Source organism: Myotis daubentonii, chromosome 21 (genome assembly GCF_963259705.1).
Source record: "Myotis daubentonii chromosome 21, mMyoDau2.1, whole genome shotgun sequence".
In the NCBI taxonomy this organism is placed as follows: Eukaryota; Metazoa; Chordata; class Mammalia; order Chiroptera; family Vespertilionidae; genus Myotis; species Myotis daubentonii.
This window is the reverse complement of record NC_081860.1, coordinates 14464819-14484172: the sequence shown is the minus strand read 5'-3', so window position 1 is coordinate 14484172 and position 19354 is coordinate 14464819. Positions and strand designations below refer to the sequence as shown.

The 19354-nt window shown below is 52.6% G+C and overlaps 1 protein-coding gene across 1 annotated transcript in view; it reads left to right on the top strand.

Annotated features, from left to right (window-relative positions):
• Nucleotides 1–8293, top strand: part of ST8SIA2 (ST8 alpha-N-acetyl-neuraminide alpha-2,8-sialyltransferase 2) — a 38864-nt gene extending 30571 nt beyond the window's left edge. The window contains exon 6 of the mRNA XM_059677962.1: nucleotides 7997–8293. Coding sequence (XP_059533945.1) covers nucleotides 7997–8282 — 286 coding nt within the window. The 3' untranslated portion in view covers nucleotides 8283–8293. The remainder of the gene's footprint in view (nucleotides 1–7996) is intronic.
• Nucleotides 8294–19354: the final 11061 nt, after the last annotated feature.

The following is a 19354-nucleotide window of genomic DNA, read 5'->3' as shown; positions in this document are numbered from 1 at the left end:
GATTCATTTCCATCTCAGCCCTAGACAGTTTTGCTCAGTGGATAGAGCATCGGCCTGCGGACTGAAGAGTCCTGGGTTCGATTCCGGTCAAGGGCATGTACCTTGGTTGCAGGCTCGATCCCCAGCCCTGATCCAGAAGCCTGCGGGAGGCAACCAATCAATGTGTGGCTCTCACATCAGTGTTTCTCTCTGTCTCTCCCTCTCCCTTCCATTCTCTCTAAAATCAATGAAAAAAATATCAAGGATTTAAAAAAATTAAAAATTTCCATCTCAGCTGATCACTCACTACCTGTATGACCCCCACAAGTCACCTGACCTTCCTGAGCCTCCCCTCCTGGGCAATGGGGGGGGGGTTGGCAAGTGGGTTTTTGACCAACTGGCAGTGCCCGCCTAGACAGCGATGCTGAGAATAAACTGTAAGGGGGCAAGAATGGCAGCAGGAATATTAGTTGGGAAGCTGACTCAATAGTTCAGGCAGGAAATACATTTGACTTAGATAAGGACAGTGGTGGTAGATATGCAACAGATTTGCTATAAAGTTTGGAGTAGAGGCAGCAGGACTGGCTGATGCATTCTCTTCCAGGACTTCATGGGGTGAGAGAAAGAAAACATCAGGATGACCGTTAGGATCAGAGCATGAGCAAATGGGGGGATGGGGCTGCCATTCTCTGTGACAGGAAAGCCTGAGGGAAGCCCATGCTTGTTTGGGGGTGTTGAGGAAGGGGGTGCTTTCTTGGGCATATTAAGTGTGAGATGCCTGTTACAAATGTACCCCCCCCACACACACACACACACTCCTGACCTCCCAGCTTGGGGCCAGGCCCTGCATCTAATTGCCCATCCAACCACATGACAGCCCTGCTCCAGGGACACAAGAAAGGCCATTGTACAGCCTCCCTCCAAACCGCAACCCCCCCCCCCCCGACCAATAAACCTTAGCATAACGCTGTGTGACTCTGGGAAGCCCCGTGAGCCACCCACAAAGGACTCTGGGCCTCTGGGACTCTGGTGACACCCAAGCCTGTGACCAGCACTGGACTCTCTAGGGTGGGTGCACACACAGAAGTTCATTGCCACCAAGGAAGACCTAGAGAGGCAGGCAACCAAAGGCAGCCGCACTCGTAGCTGATGGAGCAGATGACACTGGTACGGACACAGGCCAAACAGGGGCCACCTCCCTCATCCTGGAGGCTGACCTGTCAGGAGTCCCTTCAGCACCCTTCACTTCATCCCTGGCAGAGAGTGGGGCTGCCGCGGTAACCCCCACCTCATGGGTTTAGGATCCATTCTTTAAATCTTGTTTCTTCCCGGAAGGAGGAAACTGACATGGCTTGGGGGTCAGGGGGGTGAGAGAAAGAAAAGGACTGCCTTTCGGTAAAGTGAGAAAAGGTCCCGTGGTGGGGAATGGGCAATCAACTGGAAGAAACATATGCAACGAGAGCTATTTCCAGCTATAACCGACTCATTTTCATCTGTCAAAACAGCATTAAGCACCAGTAATAAGTGTTAATCCTTAGATCCAACGTCTTCCTTCTCAGGGACTCCCAGAGGAAACACTGCGGGGGAGGCAGGTGGGGTGGGTCTCTGATTTGGGGGAGGGGGGAGGGACTGGGGAGGGGGCTTGAGGGCCTTGGAATGGGCTTCGGCCAATGGCCTTCTCCCTCTGTGGGGCCATGGGGCACTGTGGGGTGCAGGGTCCAATAGAGCTTCAGGGTTGCATCGCAATTATTTTTGACAGGCTGACACAATGAGCTAATCTAAGAGGCAGAAATGTAACAGGGACAAATGCAGCATTCTAAACAACTGTACGGAAAGATGAACAGTGCCAATCATCAACAGATGTGTGGTCGCTCAAAAGAATCTATGATCTTGGGTTGCAGCCACAGACATAGGATGTCTTTGAGAGTCGGGGAGGGTGGCCATGGCCTTTTTTTTTACTCTCCCGGGTCAAATCCCACTCAGAGAATCACATTCTGTGTTGGGTACCCGGCTGGAGAGGGACCACAGAAGCAGAGAAATTCGGAAGTTGAAAGGTTTGGGGAGAGAAGGATGCTCTGAGGAACATGAAAGCAACCTTTCTTCATTCAGTGAATACTTACAGGCACTTAGCGGGCTCCAGGCCCGTGTAAAAGTCAATAAAACAAGGCGTCTGCCCTTGAAGGGCTCACCGATTTGGCGTAAAACTAGGTGCAAAACTAGGGCGGGGAGAGGATCTACAGGGAGTCGGTGTCATCTGGGCAAAGGGAAGAGCCTTCCAACAAGTCAAGATGATCTGCAATGAGCGTGGCTGCCTCCCAGTGGGCAGTGGATTCAGCCTCTTTGGGGACGTTCAGTGAAGTCAGCAGCAGATGCCCCTATGGGCCCTGGAGCCGGAAATCCAGGCCATGCAGAATTGCTGTATGAGTTTGCTCGGGCTGCTGTGACAAAGCACCACAGGCCGGGTGGCCTACACAACAGTTCTGGAGGCTAGAAGGCTGAAATCGAGGTGTCGGCAGGGCTGGCTCCTGCTGGGGGCTCTGAGGGAAGAATCTTCCCAGGCCTCCCTCTACGGCTCGTTGGTGGCCACTCTTCATGTTCACATGGCATCTTCCCTGTGTGTGCGTGTTCTCCAAACGTCCCCTGGTTTTAAGGATGTCAGTCATACTGGATTAGGGGCCACCTTAATGACCTCATTTTAACTTGATCACCTCTGTAAGGACCCCTTATCTCCAAATAAGGTGACACTATGACAGTGATGGCGAACCTTTTGAGCTCGGCGTGTCAGCATTTTGAAAAACCCTAACTTAACTCTGGTGCCGTGTCACATAGAGAATTTTTTTGATATTTGCAACCATAGTAAAACAAAGATTTATATTTTTGATATTTATTTTATATATTTAAATGCCATTTAACAAAGGAAAATCAACCAAAAAAATGAGTTCACGTGTCACCTCTGACAAGCGTGTCATAGGTTCGCCATCACCGCCCTATGAGGTACTGGAGGTTATGGCTTCAACATAATGGACCTTTGGGCTAGCTCGCCCCCTTTCCCACTCAGACTCTTTGATGCAGTGCACCTGTGCTAGGAGAGTCTCTAACCACCGTGTGCTCTCAAGATGCTGGCCCATCTGAGACAGTTCTTGGGCCCGGGCATTGCAGGGGGTGGACAGCATGGCACAGAGACCTGAGCAGAAGGCCTGCCCTTCGACTCTTACCAGCCCCTGCCGCAGCCCGAGCAGCTCTTCCAAAGGACTTCTGGCTCTGCCGGCCTGGATGGTGGCACAGCGCCTCGCTGGCTGGCTGTTGGCAAGGGAGGTGAGCAACCGAGGGGGGGGACACCAGGCAACTGAGTGTGGCCTTGGGAAGTGGGAAACTGGTCAGCAGCTGCTAGCGCGTGGCTCTAATTCAATTACAACAACGGGGAAGGCTGTGAGCCGCAGACAGGGGGGGCCATGGGCAAGAAAGCAGGCCCATTCAGCCGCCCAGCCACAGTCCTGGTGCAGAGGAGGCCTGTGAAATGGTGCCTAATTAGGCACCAGGAGTGCTGAGCCGAGGCCCCGGGCTGGCACTGATACAGCGGGCATCCCTGCCAGGCCTGGAGCAGCGTGTCGGCAAAGCGGGCCCTGCTGCCCCTCTGTGGGGAGCAGAGACTGAGGACCAGCCTGCAGGCCCAGCGGTGAGGGGCTAAGCATGGTACAGAGACTAAAGGGAGACCAGCGAGGGTTGGAGTTGGTCCCCAGGACATGCCCATTGCAGTACTAAGTCGTGGGCGCTGGGTCCAAGTCTCCTGCAGGGACACGAGTGTGGAAGTGTGTTCCATGGAGAAGAGAAGGAGGGAGTCTGTGGTATTGTGGCACAGGTGGCTGCCAGCGTTGGGTCATTTTGAATGGACTGTCTCTATTATTTTTTTTTTTTTAAATAGGAACGCACATAGTAAAAAGAAAATCCCAAATAGTATAAGAGGATTTAAAGTGAAAAGCGAGCCCACCTTCACAGAGCCAGCCTTGTTAATTAAACTGGTTTTCTGTGTCTCTTTCCAGAAAAATCATCTTTTACACACAAGGGAGCATGTTTTAAGCACCACACCTTGCTAAATTCTGGAAATTATTTTATACTAGAGGCCCGATGCATGAAATTCATGCGAGAGTAGGCCTTCCTTCCCCCACCTGTCGGCACCGGCTTCCCTCCAGCACCCGGGACCCGGGCTTCCCTAGCAGCCCCAGCTTCGTCCGGAAGGTCAGAAGGTTGTCCAGAAGGACGTCCGGTCTAATTAGCATATTACGCTTTTATTATTATAGATTGACAGGTACTGCCTTCTTCTCCTTCACAGCTTCCTGGCCTTCCACTGAGTCAGGCTCACAGTTTACATAAGCAGAGACCAGTGTGAGGGGACTGGGAGGTGGGTGGACATAAGTGGGTGTTTCCATCTTTTGCGGATATAACCAGTACTACAGTGACCATCTTTTACTGACATCTGCACATATATCTATGTGTATAGGCTTGCTGTTTAGAAGTGTCATTGCTAAAGAGAGAGACACAGATATAGGCATTGTTAATTTTTATAGATATTGCCAAGTTACTCTCCCACCTATGATTAAAAATATCTGCTCTCCCATAACCTTGCAAACATTCCTTTAATTATAAATGAGGTTGAATATCATTTTTCAGTTGGGAGTGGCATTAGTTTAAATTCCAGAATCCAGCCAGAAGGTTTAACCGCCCCCCGCCCCGCCAAGCAATGGTCTGGTTGGGTCCCTGCTGGGTCTGTGTGTGAGCAGCAGCATCTCGACACCCTGGGGGGCTCACCCTGAAGCAGGAGGAACCCCTCAAAGTAACCAGCATGATGGTTTTCTTTTTCCTTTTGGCAACATGCTCTCTGGACTGCTGTCAGCCTGCCGTTCACATGCGCAGACCTGGTGGCTGCCCAGGAGAGGTTAGGGTGAGGCCAGTGCTGTGTGGGTTGGTCTCCCACACAAAGCTACTGTGATCTCCCTCCCCTCCCCTGCCAGCGCCCTCAAAGGGAGCCGCTGGCCTTGCTTGCTCATTTTCATGCATTGCTTCATGAAGACTTGTGCATGTGCCATGCGAGGATCTGGGGTTATGGAGAAGCTAACCCACTTGCTCCCAGAATTTTTAAGTGTAAGGGAGGAGAAAGACAAGCAACCAGTAGTTACAGCGTCGCATGATGCGTGCTGCAACAGGGAAAGAACCGCTTATGGAACACAAAACCCTCCAGGGAGGTCCGGGAAGGCTTCCGGCAGGAAGTGACATTGAAGCTGAGACCAGGAGAAGGGCTGCAGGTCAGGAGACAGGGGAGGTGATGGTAAAGAAACCAAGAAGGTCCTCATGGCGTGTGACTGTGCCTCCCGGGGGGTGGCAGGGATTTCTGGCCCGGATCTCAAGGGCTTTGCGATCCGGGCTGAGTCCTTTGGATGCCATCCTGTGGATTCTTCGGAAGGTTTTCGGTGGCCTGGTCAGACTGGAGGTTAGCTGACTTATTTGGGTAAGCATGGAATTACAGGGACCAGGAATCAGCTTCGAGGATCCTCAGGCTTGACCAGCTCTGCACTCCAGCCCCAAATTCTGAGACAACATCCCCAGCTCACCATTACCAATGGGCAGCCTCGTGCAGATGTGTCTCCCTCTCAGTAGAGGCTTAACCAGTGTTTCCCAGGGAAGGACAGCAATGGGCTGTGGGGCCCCAAATCAGGGCCAAGGCTGATGATGTGGATGATGCGAGACCAGAGCTCAAGAGGGGACCTTCTTGGTTTCGTCACCATCACCTCCCGTGTCTCCTGACCTGCAACCCTTCTCCTGGTCTCAGCTTCAATGTTCCTGGCTTTGCTGCTGATCTTGCACCAAATATCACCAAGTGGCCCTTGCCAACCACCGGGGAGGCATTCCTGCCCCGAGTGGATGAAATGAGCTCTAGCCCACAAATTGCTTTGAGCTTCCTGGAGAAAGCCCTTTTGGTCTCTTTTTCTAACACTGGCAGCCACCGTTCTTGCCACGTACCAAGCCCAGGCATCCAGGGGAAAGGCTGAATGTGCTTTTGATATGATTGTGGCAATCCTTATTTATTGGTGTCCATGCTCATAAAATACAGTGCTTAATCGTCTTAGCAGTTGGGGTAACCAATTTGAAAAATAATTATTGCCTTCTTAGAGATGACTTTGCCTTCTAATTAAAATCTCAAGCCGGGGATATTAAAGGTGCACTGTCAATATGATGTCCCAGATGCACCCAGCTAACCTCATTTGGGCAGGCAAAATTAATTAGTTCGTGTTTTCACGCCCAGCTGTTACCCCAAGGAAAGGAACCGTCTACGAGTTGGCCAGGCACACAGTCGCTAAATTGGCCGGAACGACTGAGGAGACATAAAGGAAGCAGAGATTGTTCTGTCTCTGCAGAACTCAGCCGGCCTCTATTACAAGCTGCTCGTTAGAAGGTGCCCCGTGTCCCTGTCACACATCTCAGGAGTTCTTGTTTAGCTGTGGAGGCAGAACAGGAAATAAGTGGGTCCCTCCAGGCCACTGAGTTCTCACTTCACCCCGGAGCCTCATTTGCTGTTAACACCTTTCCCAGTGAGTGATTCTGGGTGGAAAGCCTGGCACCAGGGACGAACGGCTGGGCGTTTCTATTCCTTTCTCAGCTGGCCACAGCTACAAAGCTGCGTGCACTGCTCGCTTCCTCTTTTCTCCTTTCCGACTTCTTCCCGTTTCTCAGTTCCATTGAAAAATAGAACGTTTGCTGAGCACAACAGAAGCCAGGATCATCAGTTTGGCTATGCTGTGATAGCTAGCCGTAGGACTCGCATGGTTGAGCACGGCAGAAGTTAATTTCTCATTCTTGCAAAGTACCATATGTTGGCCGGGGCTCTCTTCCAACCAGTGATTCGGGGATCCAGGATTCGTCCATCTTAAGCTTACAACATCTTTACAGGAGGCTCTAAAGTCCTCTGATGCAGGAGGAGAGAAAGCAGAGGACCTGCTTTTGATCAACATCGGCCCAGAAGGGACACATTTGTGGTCACAGCCTATTGGCCATAACTGGTCACATGACCCCGGCCCAATGACAAGGGATTCTGGGAGATGTAGGGGTACATATGGAGTATTTGCTGAGCGCTGCTCTTTCTGCCATAGAGCCTTGGCTGCACCAGACACTGAGCCAAAAGCCCTTGAACCCCCAACACAGAGGCGTCAGGTATGGCCCCTGCTCTCGGAGAGATCACAGTAGAGTTTGGTGAGGGAGACCAACCCGCGCAGTAACGGATTGTCAGCTCGGGTTGATAAGCACATTGGGGAAAGCAGAAACAAAGCTCGAGATAATGATGTGGAAGTGATTAAGTCAGTTTGAGCTGGAGAGAAGCGGGTAGAACAAAGGGAACATTCCCAGGAAGACGTGATGCATGTATTTAGTTTGGGGAGAAAAAAAGAGAGAGTTCACTGAGGGGACACGTGAGGGAAAGGCATAGCTACGAGGAGGGCACATTGCATGTCTGTGTAACCTCGGACCCACCTGTCAGCTCCTTGGGTGTTTCGCCACTGATTAAATTCTCCCTCCCCATCTCCCTCCCGACTACCACCATAGCCTGCGAGGAAATCCATTCTGAAAACCGGCCCCTGCTAAGGCCTCACTATCACAAGATAAACAAACCGCAAATCCCTAATATGGCACGTGGCTGCTGTTAGGGCTTGAATTGGCTCAGGAAATGAACAGCCACCGAGACGCACTCACGCGGGGACACTGCCGGTGGCTCTCAGGTCCGTGGGTGGTGACTACAGCGGCTGCAGCCAGCTCACTCCCAGCCCCGACTCTCCCAGAGCCACCACAGGGTGAGAGAGACCCAGCAAGCAGGCAGGGAGAAGCTGCCTGTCATCTGAGCTCTATGAAACCGGCTGCATGAGCTTGACTCTTCCCAGGCAAATTGCTCTGGTCTCCCCGGTGGTCCTCTTCCTGGAAAGAATCATTCCTAAACTCGGGTCTCCTTTTTTGTTTCTTTCCTCCCTTGTTTCAGATACTGGCTGACCAACAAGGTGCACATCAAAAGACCCACCACCGGCCTCCTGATGTACACCCTGGCCACGCGCTTCTGCAACCAGATCTACCTCTACGGCTTCTGGCCCTTCCCGCTGGATCAGAACCAGAACCCCGTCAAGTACCACTACTACGACAGCCTCAAGTACGGCTACACCTCCCAGGCCAGCCCCCACACCATGCCCTTGGAGTTCAAGGCCCTCAAGAGCCTGCACGAGCAGGGCGCTTTGAAACTGACTGTCGGCCAGTGCGACGGAGCTACGTAAGCGGGCGCCCGGTGGACTCAGTGGCTCACATTTCCTGCCAGCTACACCACGGGCAGATGGGAGTCGGGGTGGCACAAACTCTAGAACAAGCAGGCTAGTGGTTTTCTTTGTTAAAGTGTAAAACAGTGACCAGAATATATATATCTATACCTGCATATATATATTGACCTGAGTATTTATAACTGTGTGGTGTTCATCTAGCATTAGGCAGATAAGCCACAGGAAGAAGGTATGGAGAACCCACCAGAATGGAGACCCGGTCCATCTTTGGGGGCGAAAGGATTCGACGTGGAAAGAAGCCAGTCCCATGACTTTGGATGACAAACTGCCTCCCGGGTTGGAGGGATCTTTGGGCTCATGGATGAGTGGAACTGCCTTGAGCCTCTGAGACATGTGGGTTCTGGGTGAGCCAAGACCCAGAGGGGACAATGTGACCCAAGTCTAAACGGTGCTGTTCAGGGGGGAGAGGGAGGTTGGAGTGATCAGCTGGGCGAAGGAGCACACGGACGCTGAGAAGCAGGGGCCACGTCCCAGCTGAAGGCCTTCCCGCGAACACAGAGTTTCAGTGCTCGAGGGATGAACTGCAGTTATGGAGAGAAGGCCGGAGAAGACACAACAGACAGTTTATGCTCTGGCTTAGCACAAACCACCACGAACCTGGGACGGAGCAGGCAGAGGGCAGTGAAGAGTGTGACAAATTGTGCTTTTGAAAAATTGCAACCTACTGCTAAGGGTCAGCATTCCCAACCCGGAACAGACAGGAGAGGGTCCAAAATATTGCTGTAGTGGGTGTTCTCTAAAGCACCTTGAGTCCACCCAGGAGGAAGGGACCAGGGATGTCATCCCCAGAGTTAGCCTCCTGCCCGGCCTGTTAGAATGTCACATGAGGGACTGTACTGTCCCCTCCCGCCTCCGGGGAAGCTCCCGCGAGAGCTCGAAAAGGCCCCGCAAAGACAAATGCCAGCCTTTTTAAAATACGTGGTTGCCTTTCTGGGTGCCTCCAGCACCCCCGACTGGGAGACCTGAAAGAATGTGAAGTACTCGGCTCCGTTTCTCTGCAGACACTCTCTCTGTTTGCCTCCTGCGTTGCACACACCAGGGGCCTCTCTGGCGGACGGCGCTGTCAGCGTCACTTCTGGTCCCTCTCCCGTCCTGATGGTCACACCGGCCGGCACTGAGGTTTTCTCCTCTGCGGGGAATGTGGCCACCTCCACTTCCTTTCGCCCCAGAGGCAATGATTGTAGAATTTTGCAAAATCCATTTTCCCTTTGTTAAGATAAAGAGTTAAGACTTAAAAAACACACACCAAAAAAACCCCAAAGCACATGCAGTCTCTAAATACTGGACATAAACTCCCTGGGGGAAACCTGGGCTCGGTGCCCGTAACTTGGGGCTGGAACCACAGGCCACGTAGAGACCGGCGTTAGCCGGCTTGGTTTGTTAGATGTGCTTTCTTGTCTGATAAATGCGTCTTTTACAACGAATTTGAAAGATGAGTCAAAAACCATTATCTGGAAGGTGAAGGGAGTTGAGGAAAGTAATCAAGACCTGCTCCCCAGCACAGGAGTGCGGACACGATGCATCAATGGCAGTTTGGAACAGGCCACTTGCTTGTAATTAATGGCTGACAGGAAGCCAGGGGAGGACAGTCCGATCCATTAACCCCCCCACACGCACGCTCCACCTCCAAACCGCGACTGTGATTCTACGACTCTGCGTTCCTTTCCTTGTTGTTCTTGTGGGTGCGCGAAGCCGAGACTTGGGCTTTGCGTTATGAAGTGGATATGTCAGGACGCACCAGCCCTAGCAGCCTTGGTGGGCAGTGAGCAGTGTGGACTCGTCAGGAGAAGTGGAGATAATTAGCATCGGACTTCACACTTCTGCGGGGCCTTTCATCGGGAGGGTCTCCAAGGCCCTGGGAGACGCTTAATTTCTGAAGCTTGCAGAGCCGTGGGGAATGGGCAGGATTGCCAGCAGGGCCTGCGTGGGTGAGCCGAGGTCTTGGGTTCTAGAAGATTCCAGTGGAGAGCCGTGATGTCAGGTCCTGGAGCTGGCTCTGAGCTCCGTCCACCCGCCAGCACCCCTCCCTGGGGAGTGTAGGAGCCCGAGCACTTAGAAAAGCCTGGTTTTCTTCCTGTCCCTTCCTGGTTCCTGAAGCTGACATGATGCGAGTTGAAGTGGAAAAGCCCTTACAACCTGCCTCGGGCTCCCTCCAGAGAAAGGCTGCGGGCCCAGGACCACTCACATGTGCCCATCCTCCTCGTCCTGCACCTGGGCACTCACTGTCAGGGGCAGCCCTCCCTCCCCTGGCCCTTTAGAGCTCAGCTTGCATGAGATTCCACTGCAGCCTCCGGCATAAGCAGCTAGCAGGAGTCCGGCCTGTCCCCCGATCTACTGTCTTGTGATGGCAGTGGACACAGCCACCCGGGCCCCTTGGGTCACCTCCTGTGGACCCTCAGGCAATCCACCCTGAAGCCCCTCAGACCTCCATTTCCCTCAAGTTCCCCAAATGACCCCCCTGTCTGCCTCCTCCTTCGCTAAAGAAATGGAGCCGCTGGAGTGAGGTCCCCCATGACACGCTCCCTGATACCCTAGCCACTCCTCTGTGGCCTCCATCCTCTCTGTCCACCAACACATGCGCATTCTACCCATCCTGGCTCCCATGGCCTCTTCCCTCACCTTCCCTTCACCCCCCGCCTGGGAAGGGGCCTCCAGGCTTACACTGCCTTTCCTCCCGGCCCCCCCTCGACCTCCATGCCCCTGGCACCGCCCACGATGCCCATCGAAAGGCCCTTTCTTGCCACCAGCTCTCCAGGGACCCCTCCTGGACACTCCCTTTCCTCTAATTTCTGGGACCATGCGTTCCTGTGGTTTTTCTCCTCCCTGCCCAATGCCGCTCTGGCCCTTATTTATGTATTTATTTATTTGTGTATTTATGATTTATTTATTGACGCCCTAGGAGCCGAGGTGGACCTGACCATGATTCCCCTCTCTCCTCCTTGCCCGCAACATAGACATCCCCCCTCTCCTTACCCCCTTGCACCTCCATCAGCAACCTGCGCCCCCCTGTGGGCCCGCCCTCCGCACGTCCCTGCAGCCCAGCCCCTCCTGGGTCCCAGGCCTGGACTGCACATTCCTGTTGGACATTCACCCCATCTGCTCTGGCAGCGCCATGAACTCAACACAGGAAGCCAGGTTGGTTATCTCTTCCTCCTTTTCCTCCACGGCCCCTCCTTTTTCAGTTCGAAGACCCGAGATCCTCTCAACCACCCAGTTTGGAGACGCTGCAAGCATCTTCGACTCCTCCCCATCCTTGCCGCTCCTTCCCACCAGCACTGCCCTGGCTTCCTGGTCGCGTGGGCAGTTTCAGCAGCAGCTTCCCCTCCGAGGGCTCCTGGGCACGCGTGCACCTTCTCCAGTGCGTCCTCAACATGCACAGCGATCTTTCTCTCCAGCCACGCACACGCTTTTAAAAGTGACATCCAAGTCTTCATGCTGACATTACAGATCGCCCAACGAGGCCCGTTCTTCCTTTGCATCTGGCACCCATTGTCATTCCTGGAAGGGGTGCCCGGCTTTCCTGTCTCTGTGCCTTCGGACTTGCCGTTCTCATCTCCTGGAATGTCCGCGCCTCCTGGAACGCTCTCTTCTGTTTCCTTCAAGGCCCATGCTGAAACCACGTCTTCCACGAAGCCCTCCCTGATCTACCAACCGCTGGGGTCGCTCCCGCCGCTGAACCACCGTAGCACTTTATTTGTACCTTTCTCATGGCACTGACCATAGTCTGCCTTGTATTATAGTTCCTGTGCACTTGTCCTTTGACCGTTCCTAGACTGTAAGCTCGCCGAGGGCAGGGCCTGTGTTTTATTCATGTGTCCATCACGGCACCAGGAGTGGTGCATAGCACACAGCAGTTGCTCAATAAATGTTTGTTGGATTAAATCCTTGATTCCTGGTGAGGGCTGTATAATTAATGAAGTCGTTTTGCATCTATTGTGTCACAAGAACCTTCAAAATAATCGTGAGTTGGGGAGATGCAGAAATCATTATCCCCATTGTATAGGTCAGGGGTCCTCAAACTACAGCCCGCGGGCCACATGTGGCCCGCCGAAAACATTTATCCGGCCCGCTGGGTGTTTTTGCCGCCACTGTGTGCATAGGAATTTGTTCATAGTTTTTTTTAAACTACAGTCCGCCCTCCAACGATCTGAGGGACAGTGAACTGGCCCCCTGGTATAGGTCATAAAACTAAGGCAAAACATGACATGGAAGCCACATAGCTCACCGGCAGAATTTGCACCCAGATCATCCTATTCCCAACTCCAGGGCTTCTGTTAGTCCTTGTGATTGGGTCACTGTATACAGAAAACTAACCCTAAGGACAGTCCTGGGCATCACTTCACAGTCAGGAGCACCTCAGCGTGAACCCCAGTTCTTGTGCCCATCAACACTGACCAATTCTTACTCCCCCTGGGGGAGGACTGAAGCCACTCAGGTCTCACCAGGCTCAGGGGTGGAGCTGGGGGACCTCATAAATCATTCCCGTTGCTGTGTCACAGGGTAGGGGACTGTTTGTGCAGATGGCGGTGCGACCAACCACTCCTCAGGTTGCTGTTTGATAAATCTCTTCATGCTTTTGAAGACTCCCCTTGCAGAACGGATGGAGCAGGAACAGAAATGAATGGTGCCACTCAGATGGGAAGATGGGACTCAGACGCGTGTGCTGCCTCCTGAATGCCCTCCATGGCTTCCTGAATGACACGGCAGCCTGCCCCGCCCTCCTCTCTCTCACCAACGCTGCCGATGTCATCATCTTTCCCACCACCATCCTCTATTTCCGCTTTCCCTCTCCCAGGCTCTTCCCCTCGGCATCTACAAGAGCAGGGGAATCCCAGAGAATTGCAGCTCCTCTTGGGTACCTGAGCTCTGACCTAGGGCATGCAGGGAGATGGTAAGGAGGGAGGAGGGTGGGGAGCGCTCTCTGCCATCCTGGCTCCAAGAAGCTAAAAAACTAGGGGCTTGGTTCTAATGGCAGGCCATGTGGACAATGGGAGGTTTCCATGGCTACTGCCCAGAAGCGATGTGTTTTGCCTGTGGGTTTCATGGGGAGAGTAGGAATTTCATTTCCTATAGTCCAGGTGGTGGGGCCGTTTCCACATGCAGTGAATGGAGCCATCCAGCCCCCCATCATCCAGCTTGTCTAGAATTGCTCCAGTTGTGTTTACCCAAAATGAATAGCTCCGACCCACAAGGACACCAAAGGTCCCTGGTGTCTTCCCCAGCACTCCCTCTGTGCTCCCACCTCCCCTAGGAACAGGGTGGGAACTGGGGCTCCCAAGAGGTTCTAAGAACCGTCAAGAAAGACCCAAATGCTCCAGCCGTGACCACAGGCTCCAATATTGAAGAGGCTTCTCCGAAACTGACCCAGCAGCAGCTGTGAGCAGCCAATCCTGGCAACAATGTAGAACATGAGGGATGACAGCCAAGCGGTGGGGAATCTGCCCCGTGGCCAACTCAGACGCAAGCAGGGCAGGCCCAGACGCCAGTGCCAAACACCAAGGGGAGCCGAGGCAAGGGGTTGGTTCTGCCAAACACCCCTTCAATTGAGTGCACAGAGAGCTTCATTTCTAAAACGAGTTTGTCACAATGGAGCTGCCGGACAGGGTCTGAAGGGATGACCGGCTCATCAGAATAATTAGCGCTTAATGGAAGTGGGATGTTGCAAAGAAGACAACTGGGCTAAGCCGCTGTGCTCAAGGGAAGCCAAGGTTGTGCTTTTCCATTTCAACGTCCAGGGTTGGCGAGAATGTCACTCGCTGTAATAACCACGGTGGCTGCTTCTTGTCCTCGTGAGCATCTCTGGGCAAGAGCCCTGGGAGGGGTACCAGATGACACAGAGCCTGCCACTCAAGAGCCCGGGCGACATGGGCGAGCCACTTCTCAATTGCAAAATGGAGAAAATACCTCCTTACTTCCCTCACAGAGTTATGGCGAAAATGCAAATAAAGGACAGGGTAGAAGCTGGGTAGGGGTAGGCGGAGAGATCAGTTCTAAAGAGCAAATGAAACGCATGCGCTGGGAGTTTTCCAGATTCTGCTCAGTGCAATTGCCCGGCTTAACTCTCCTGCGCCCTTGGGAGACAATTCCAAGCATCTTACTTGATTTTACAAGGTCTTGAGCCCTCTAGCTCACTACATTCTGGCCACACAGATCTTTCTGCTTCTCCTAGAACTTTCCAGACTCGGCCCAGGGCCTTTGCACTGGCTGTTCCCTGTGCATGGAAAGCTCCTTCCCCATCTCCTCATCTTTCAGGTCTCAGACTGAATGTCACCCCTGGGAGTCGGTCCCAGGTCACCCCCAGCTAATCACGCTCTGATCCACATCACATTATCCTGCTAGGCGGATAATAAACTACCTGAATTGCCTTGTTTATATTTTGTAGCTCTCAACCCTGAGAAACTTCATCGAAGAGCCCAGTGCCCAGGCCACAATGGGGGCACGTTGAAGCAATACCTCTGGAAACTGATCAAGGACATCAGTATTTTTTTTTTTAAAGCACAGCCAGGATCTCATGGAAAACACTGATATGGATGCTCCCTGGTTTCTTGTCTGTCTGCCCTCCTGGGCTGTTCAGTGGGGACCTGCTTTCCACAGCGGTACCCTGTGCCCTGGGTGGCAGGAGTGACCAGCCTCCTGGACGGTGGCTAATGTCTTTGCTTGGGGTGCTGGCCACAGGCTGGCAATGGGACCACTTCCCCGGCACTCTCAGGAGGCACAGACCAGCTCTGCACTGTCACAGGTCAAACTCTGCCCCTGCAGCCCAGGTGGGTGGCCAGTGTGTTACTCCTTTGGCTGAGCTGGTGGAAGCAGATTTTCCAGTTGCTCTTTGACCTACTCAGAGAGACTCAGGACTCCGGCCCTGGACGGGAGGGTCCTTCCCGGCCCGAGCAGGCATTAGAACCTCATCCCCACCCCGAAGACTGCGGACTACACCAAGCCACTGCCAGAACGTTTTTTATTCAATTACAGTTGACATTCAGTATTATTTGGTTTTAGTGTCAGGTGTACAGTGTAGTGGTTAGACAACCATATACTTTGCAACGTGTTCCCTCCCGATAATTCAAGTACTCACCTAGCACCACACACAGTATCTTAGGGAAGTCAAGACGGCAATGGGGAACAATGGCCTTGAATGGCACCTGCGAGGCACAGGTGACGAGTGGGAGGGAGATGGGGAACGGAGGGCTTGGCAGAGGCCCATAAAAAAGATGATAATGTTTGTTGAGCCCCAGCTAGACGCTTTACCTGGGTTAACTCATTTAATCCTCGCAGTCCCCCACCCCCCGTTTGATGCTATCATTATTCCCACTTCACAGATGAGGAAACTGAGGCAAAGAGGTTGATGAACTTGCCAAATGTTTAAGAACTAGGACAGTGATGGTGAACCTTTTGAGCTCGGCGTGTCAGCATTTTGAAAAACCCTAACTTAATTCTGGTGCCGTGCCACATATAGAAATTTTTTTATATTTGCAACCATAGTAAAACAAAGATTTATATTTTTGATATTTATTTTATATATTTAAATGCCATTTAACAAAGAAAAATCAATAAAAAAATGAGTTCGCGTGTCACCTCTGACACGCGTGTCATAGGTTCGCCATCACTGAACTAGGAAGTGGTGGAGCTAGGATTTGAACCCTAGTCCTCGGGTCTCAACACGGCCCAGGAATCCCCAAGCTTCACCATGATAAGCAGCCCCAAGGCCCTGGGGACTATATTAGCCTTACCGGCGAGTGACCCAGCTGAGTCCCGTGGGTCCTGTTCCCACACCAGCCTCAGCCGACAGCCCCTCCTCACACCCGCAGGCCCATGGAGTGGAAACACTCATTAGTGTGGTGACAGTGACAGGCTCTGGCTCCGCGGCCTCGGGCCCTGTGGATGCAGCTGCTGCCTTTGGAACTCGGTGGGAAATGAGGACGAGACATTTCCCTCTGCGCACGCCGGGCCACTTGGCCCCGTGTCTGGGGATGACATGGGGACAGCCAAACCGCAGGCTGCTGGAGAAACGTGGAGTCACCCTCTGGCAGAGGTCACCCTGGAAATGAGAACTGAAACCGACAAAGCACAGAATGAAAGAAGGGCAAGTGCGTAAGAGACACAGGGTGGGAAAGTTCCCAGGGTCGGCGTGCGCTCCTGGGAGCCCGGCAAGATGTCACCAGCTGTCCCGGCCAGAAGCCTGGCTCCAGCAGCCTGCCTGGAAAATCAGCACTCACACCAGGCTGGGCTACAGCAGCGAAGTGGCCTCCAGCCCACCTTTGCTGCACTGGGGACCCCAGGGACCCCAGATGACCCAGACGCTAACCTTTCCCCCACAGCATCCTGCCTGAGCAGCGCAGGCCCAGCCACGTCACCTCCCGTCTCTGTTTCCCATCAGTTGACTGAGGAAAGAAACCCTGCCTGGCTGGGACATGTGTGATTAAACCTGATAGGCACCCGCCTTGAGTCCTTCGCCCGCAGACGGCATTCGACGCATGGCAACTCGCTGCCCTCTGCTCGGGGCCACTCTGCCAGGCCAAGGGACAAAGGCTAGTTGGTGGTGAGTTCTGCTCTGGTTGGTCTCTGATGGTCTCCTGCTCTGCAGTCCAGTCTCTCGGGAAATAATAGAGTTGCCCAGGGTTACTGTCAACTGCATAGGCCCTTGGTCGGCAAACCATGGCTCGCGAGCCACATGCGGCTCTTTGGCCCCTTCAGTGTGGCTCTTCCACAAAATACCACATGCGGGCGTGCACATACAGTGGGATTGAAACTTTGTGGCCCATGCGCAGAAGTCGGTATTTTGTGGAAGAGCCACACTGAAGGGGCCAAAGAGCCGCATGTGGCTCGCGAGCCGCGGTTTGCCAACTACTGGCATAGGCCATTCAGGGCAGCTCCGCTTTCTCCTGGTCTTTCCCAGGGACAATGGACATTTCTTGTACCTTCTGATGCGACCCAAACTGGACAGAGATGGGGAGCTGAGGAGGAGAGAAGTGACAGCTCCACACATCGCTGGGATGGGTCAGCAGGACCCTGTACTTTTCTGCCCTGGAGGGAAAGGACCTTTCCTATATATGAGGAGCCAGGGCTCAGTACCCAATGGCGCATCAGTCAGGATCCCACTCAGGTTGCCATAATTTCCAGGAGACTCTGTTTCCCATCTTGAACAAGGCATTAGCCTTATCCTGTCCAAGGTACGAAATCAGAGCGTTCACCCATCCCCACTTGTAAGAGAAAGATGGCAGGTAAATGCAACATGGTAAAGAGTGGGGTGCCTCACAATTCCCTTCCTCATCCAAAAAGAAAGGGGGGAAACTAACAAGAGGATCTACCCTGGGCCATATCTAGAGGTGGGGGTAGAGGACAGAGGAGAAGTCCGTTCTACAAAGTGGTACCTTTTCAAAAATATTTAGCCCTGACCGGTTTGGCTCAGTGGATAGAGCATCAACCCGCAGTCTGAAGGGTCCAGGGTTTGATTCCAATCAAGGACATGTTCTTTGGTTGCGGGCTTGATCCCCAGTGGTGGGTGTGCAGGAGGCAGCTGATCAATGTTTCTCTCTCATCAACGTTTCTAACTCTATCCCTCTCCCTTCCTCTCTGTAAAATCAATAAAACAATATTTTTAAAAAATATTTAAGGTAATGAGTTGACATGACAATCATTAAAACTGATGAAAAGACGTTAGAGGAGGCAAGGTGGAATCAACACATAGTTAAGCGGCAGTGTTTTATGGGGGCTCTAACCTCACCCCAACCACGTGGATGCCAAGAGAGTTTCTGCCTGAGTCGCGCCCGAATGGAGACACAAGCTTCCCTTCTCTACACCAGATGGTGCCTTTGAACTCGGCCTATTTAAAAACAGCATGCACAATGTGGAGTCCAGGCCTTCTCAAGGCTGGAGACAAAGAGGAGCCCTGCCTGCTTTTGATTCAGGCACTGTCCCTGCCAATCCTAAGGGAGAACTCGAAGAACAATGCGACTTCCATGATAGAATTCAAATGAGGTTTTCCAGGGAAACACGAAAGCAGAGGCTAGCTGCAAACCAAGGGTTTCCTCCTGCGTGTGCTAGGGGCAAGAAGTAGGCCTCGATGGCATGGAGGAGACTGCCTGGCTCTGAAACTCTAGCCCATGGCTCCGACACATGACACCAGGCAGCTGCCACCAGAGCTTAACTCAGAAGGGCCTTAGTTCTGCTCCAGGGGACTGAAGAGTGTCACATGTAAATCTGCGTGTGCTGACTCAGAGGTACCCAGAGTAAATTGAAAAGCAGTGTTGATTAACTGAGCGCCGATAATCTTACGAACACTATCCCAGATGAAAGGCACCCTGATCCCAGGGATCAGAAGCCAAATCCCAAGCACAAAGCATCTGTTTGTCCTCCCTTTGGAAGCACGGACAATGGCCCATTTCTACTGGAAACAAAATAAAGCCGGTACAAGCCTCTTCCAGGCCACAACTTTGACATACTGTCCCCATGTCCCTCATGCGCTCCCCACCACGTCTCCTTTATTCTGCCATGTTCACCAAGAATAAAATTAAAAAATAAAATAAAACAGCTAAATTACACTGTGTTGCTGGATTTCAGGTCTTTTCTGACTCTCTATAAAGAAAACGAAGTGCGCTCTCATCAAGCTTTAAATAAACCATTAAACTCCCGAAACATTAAAAGACACTCTTCCTCTTCCGGGCTGAAAAAGCCCATGGTAAAGCCATCGCATCTGGTCTTTCCCTCTGACGCTTCGTGGAAACAGAGTCCCAGCGCAACAGTTAGGTCTTGAAGACACTCAGTAGAGGAACTGTGTTCGGGATGATGAGAAAGAAAGGCTCCTTCTAGAGCAGTGGTTCTCAACCTTCCTCACGCCGCGACCCTTTCATACAGTTCCTCATGTTGTGGCGACCCCCAATTTCATTGTTACACATTGAACATAATGAAAGCATAGTGATTCATCACAAAAACGATATGTAATTATCTATGTGTTTTCCGATGGTCTTAGGCGACCCCTGTGAAAGGGTCGTTCGACCCCCAAAGGGGTCGCGACC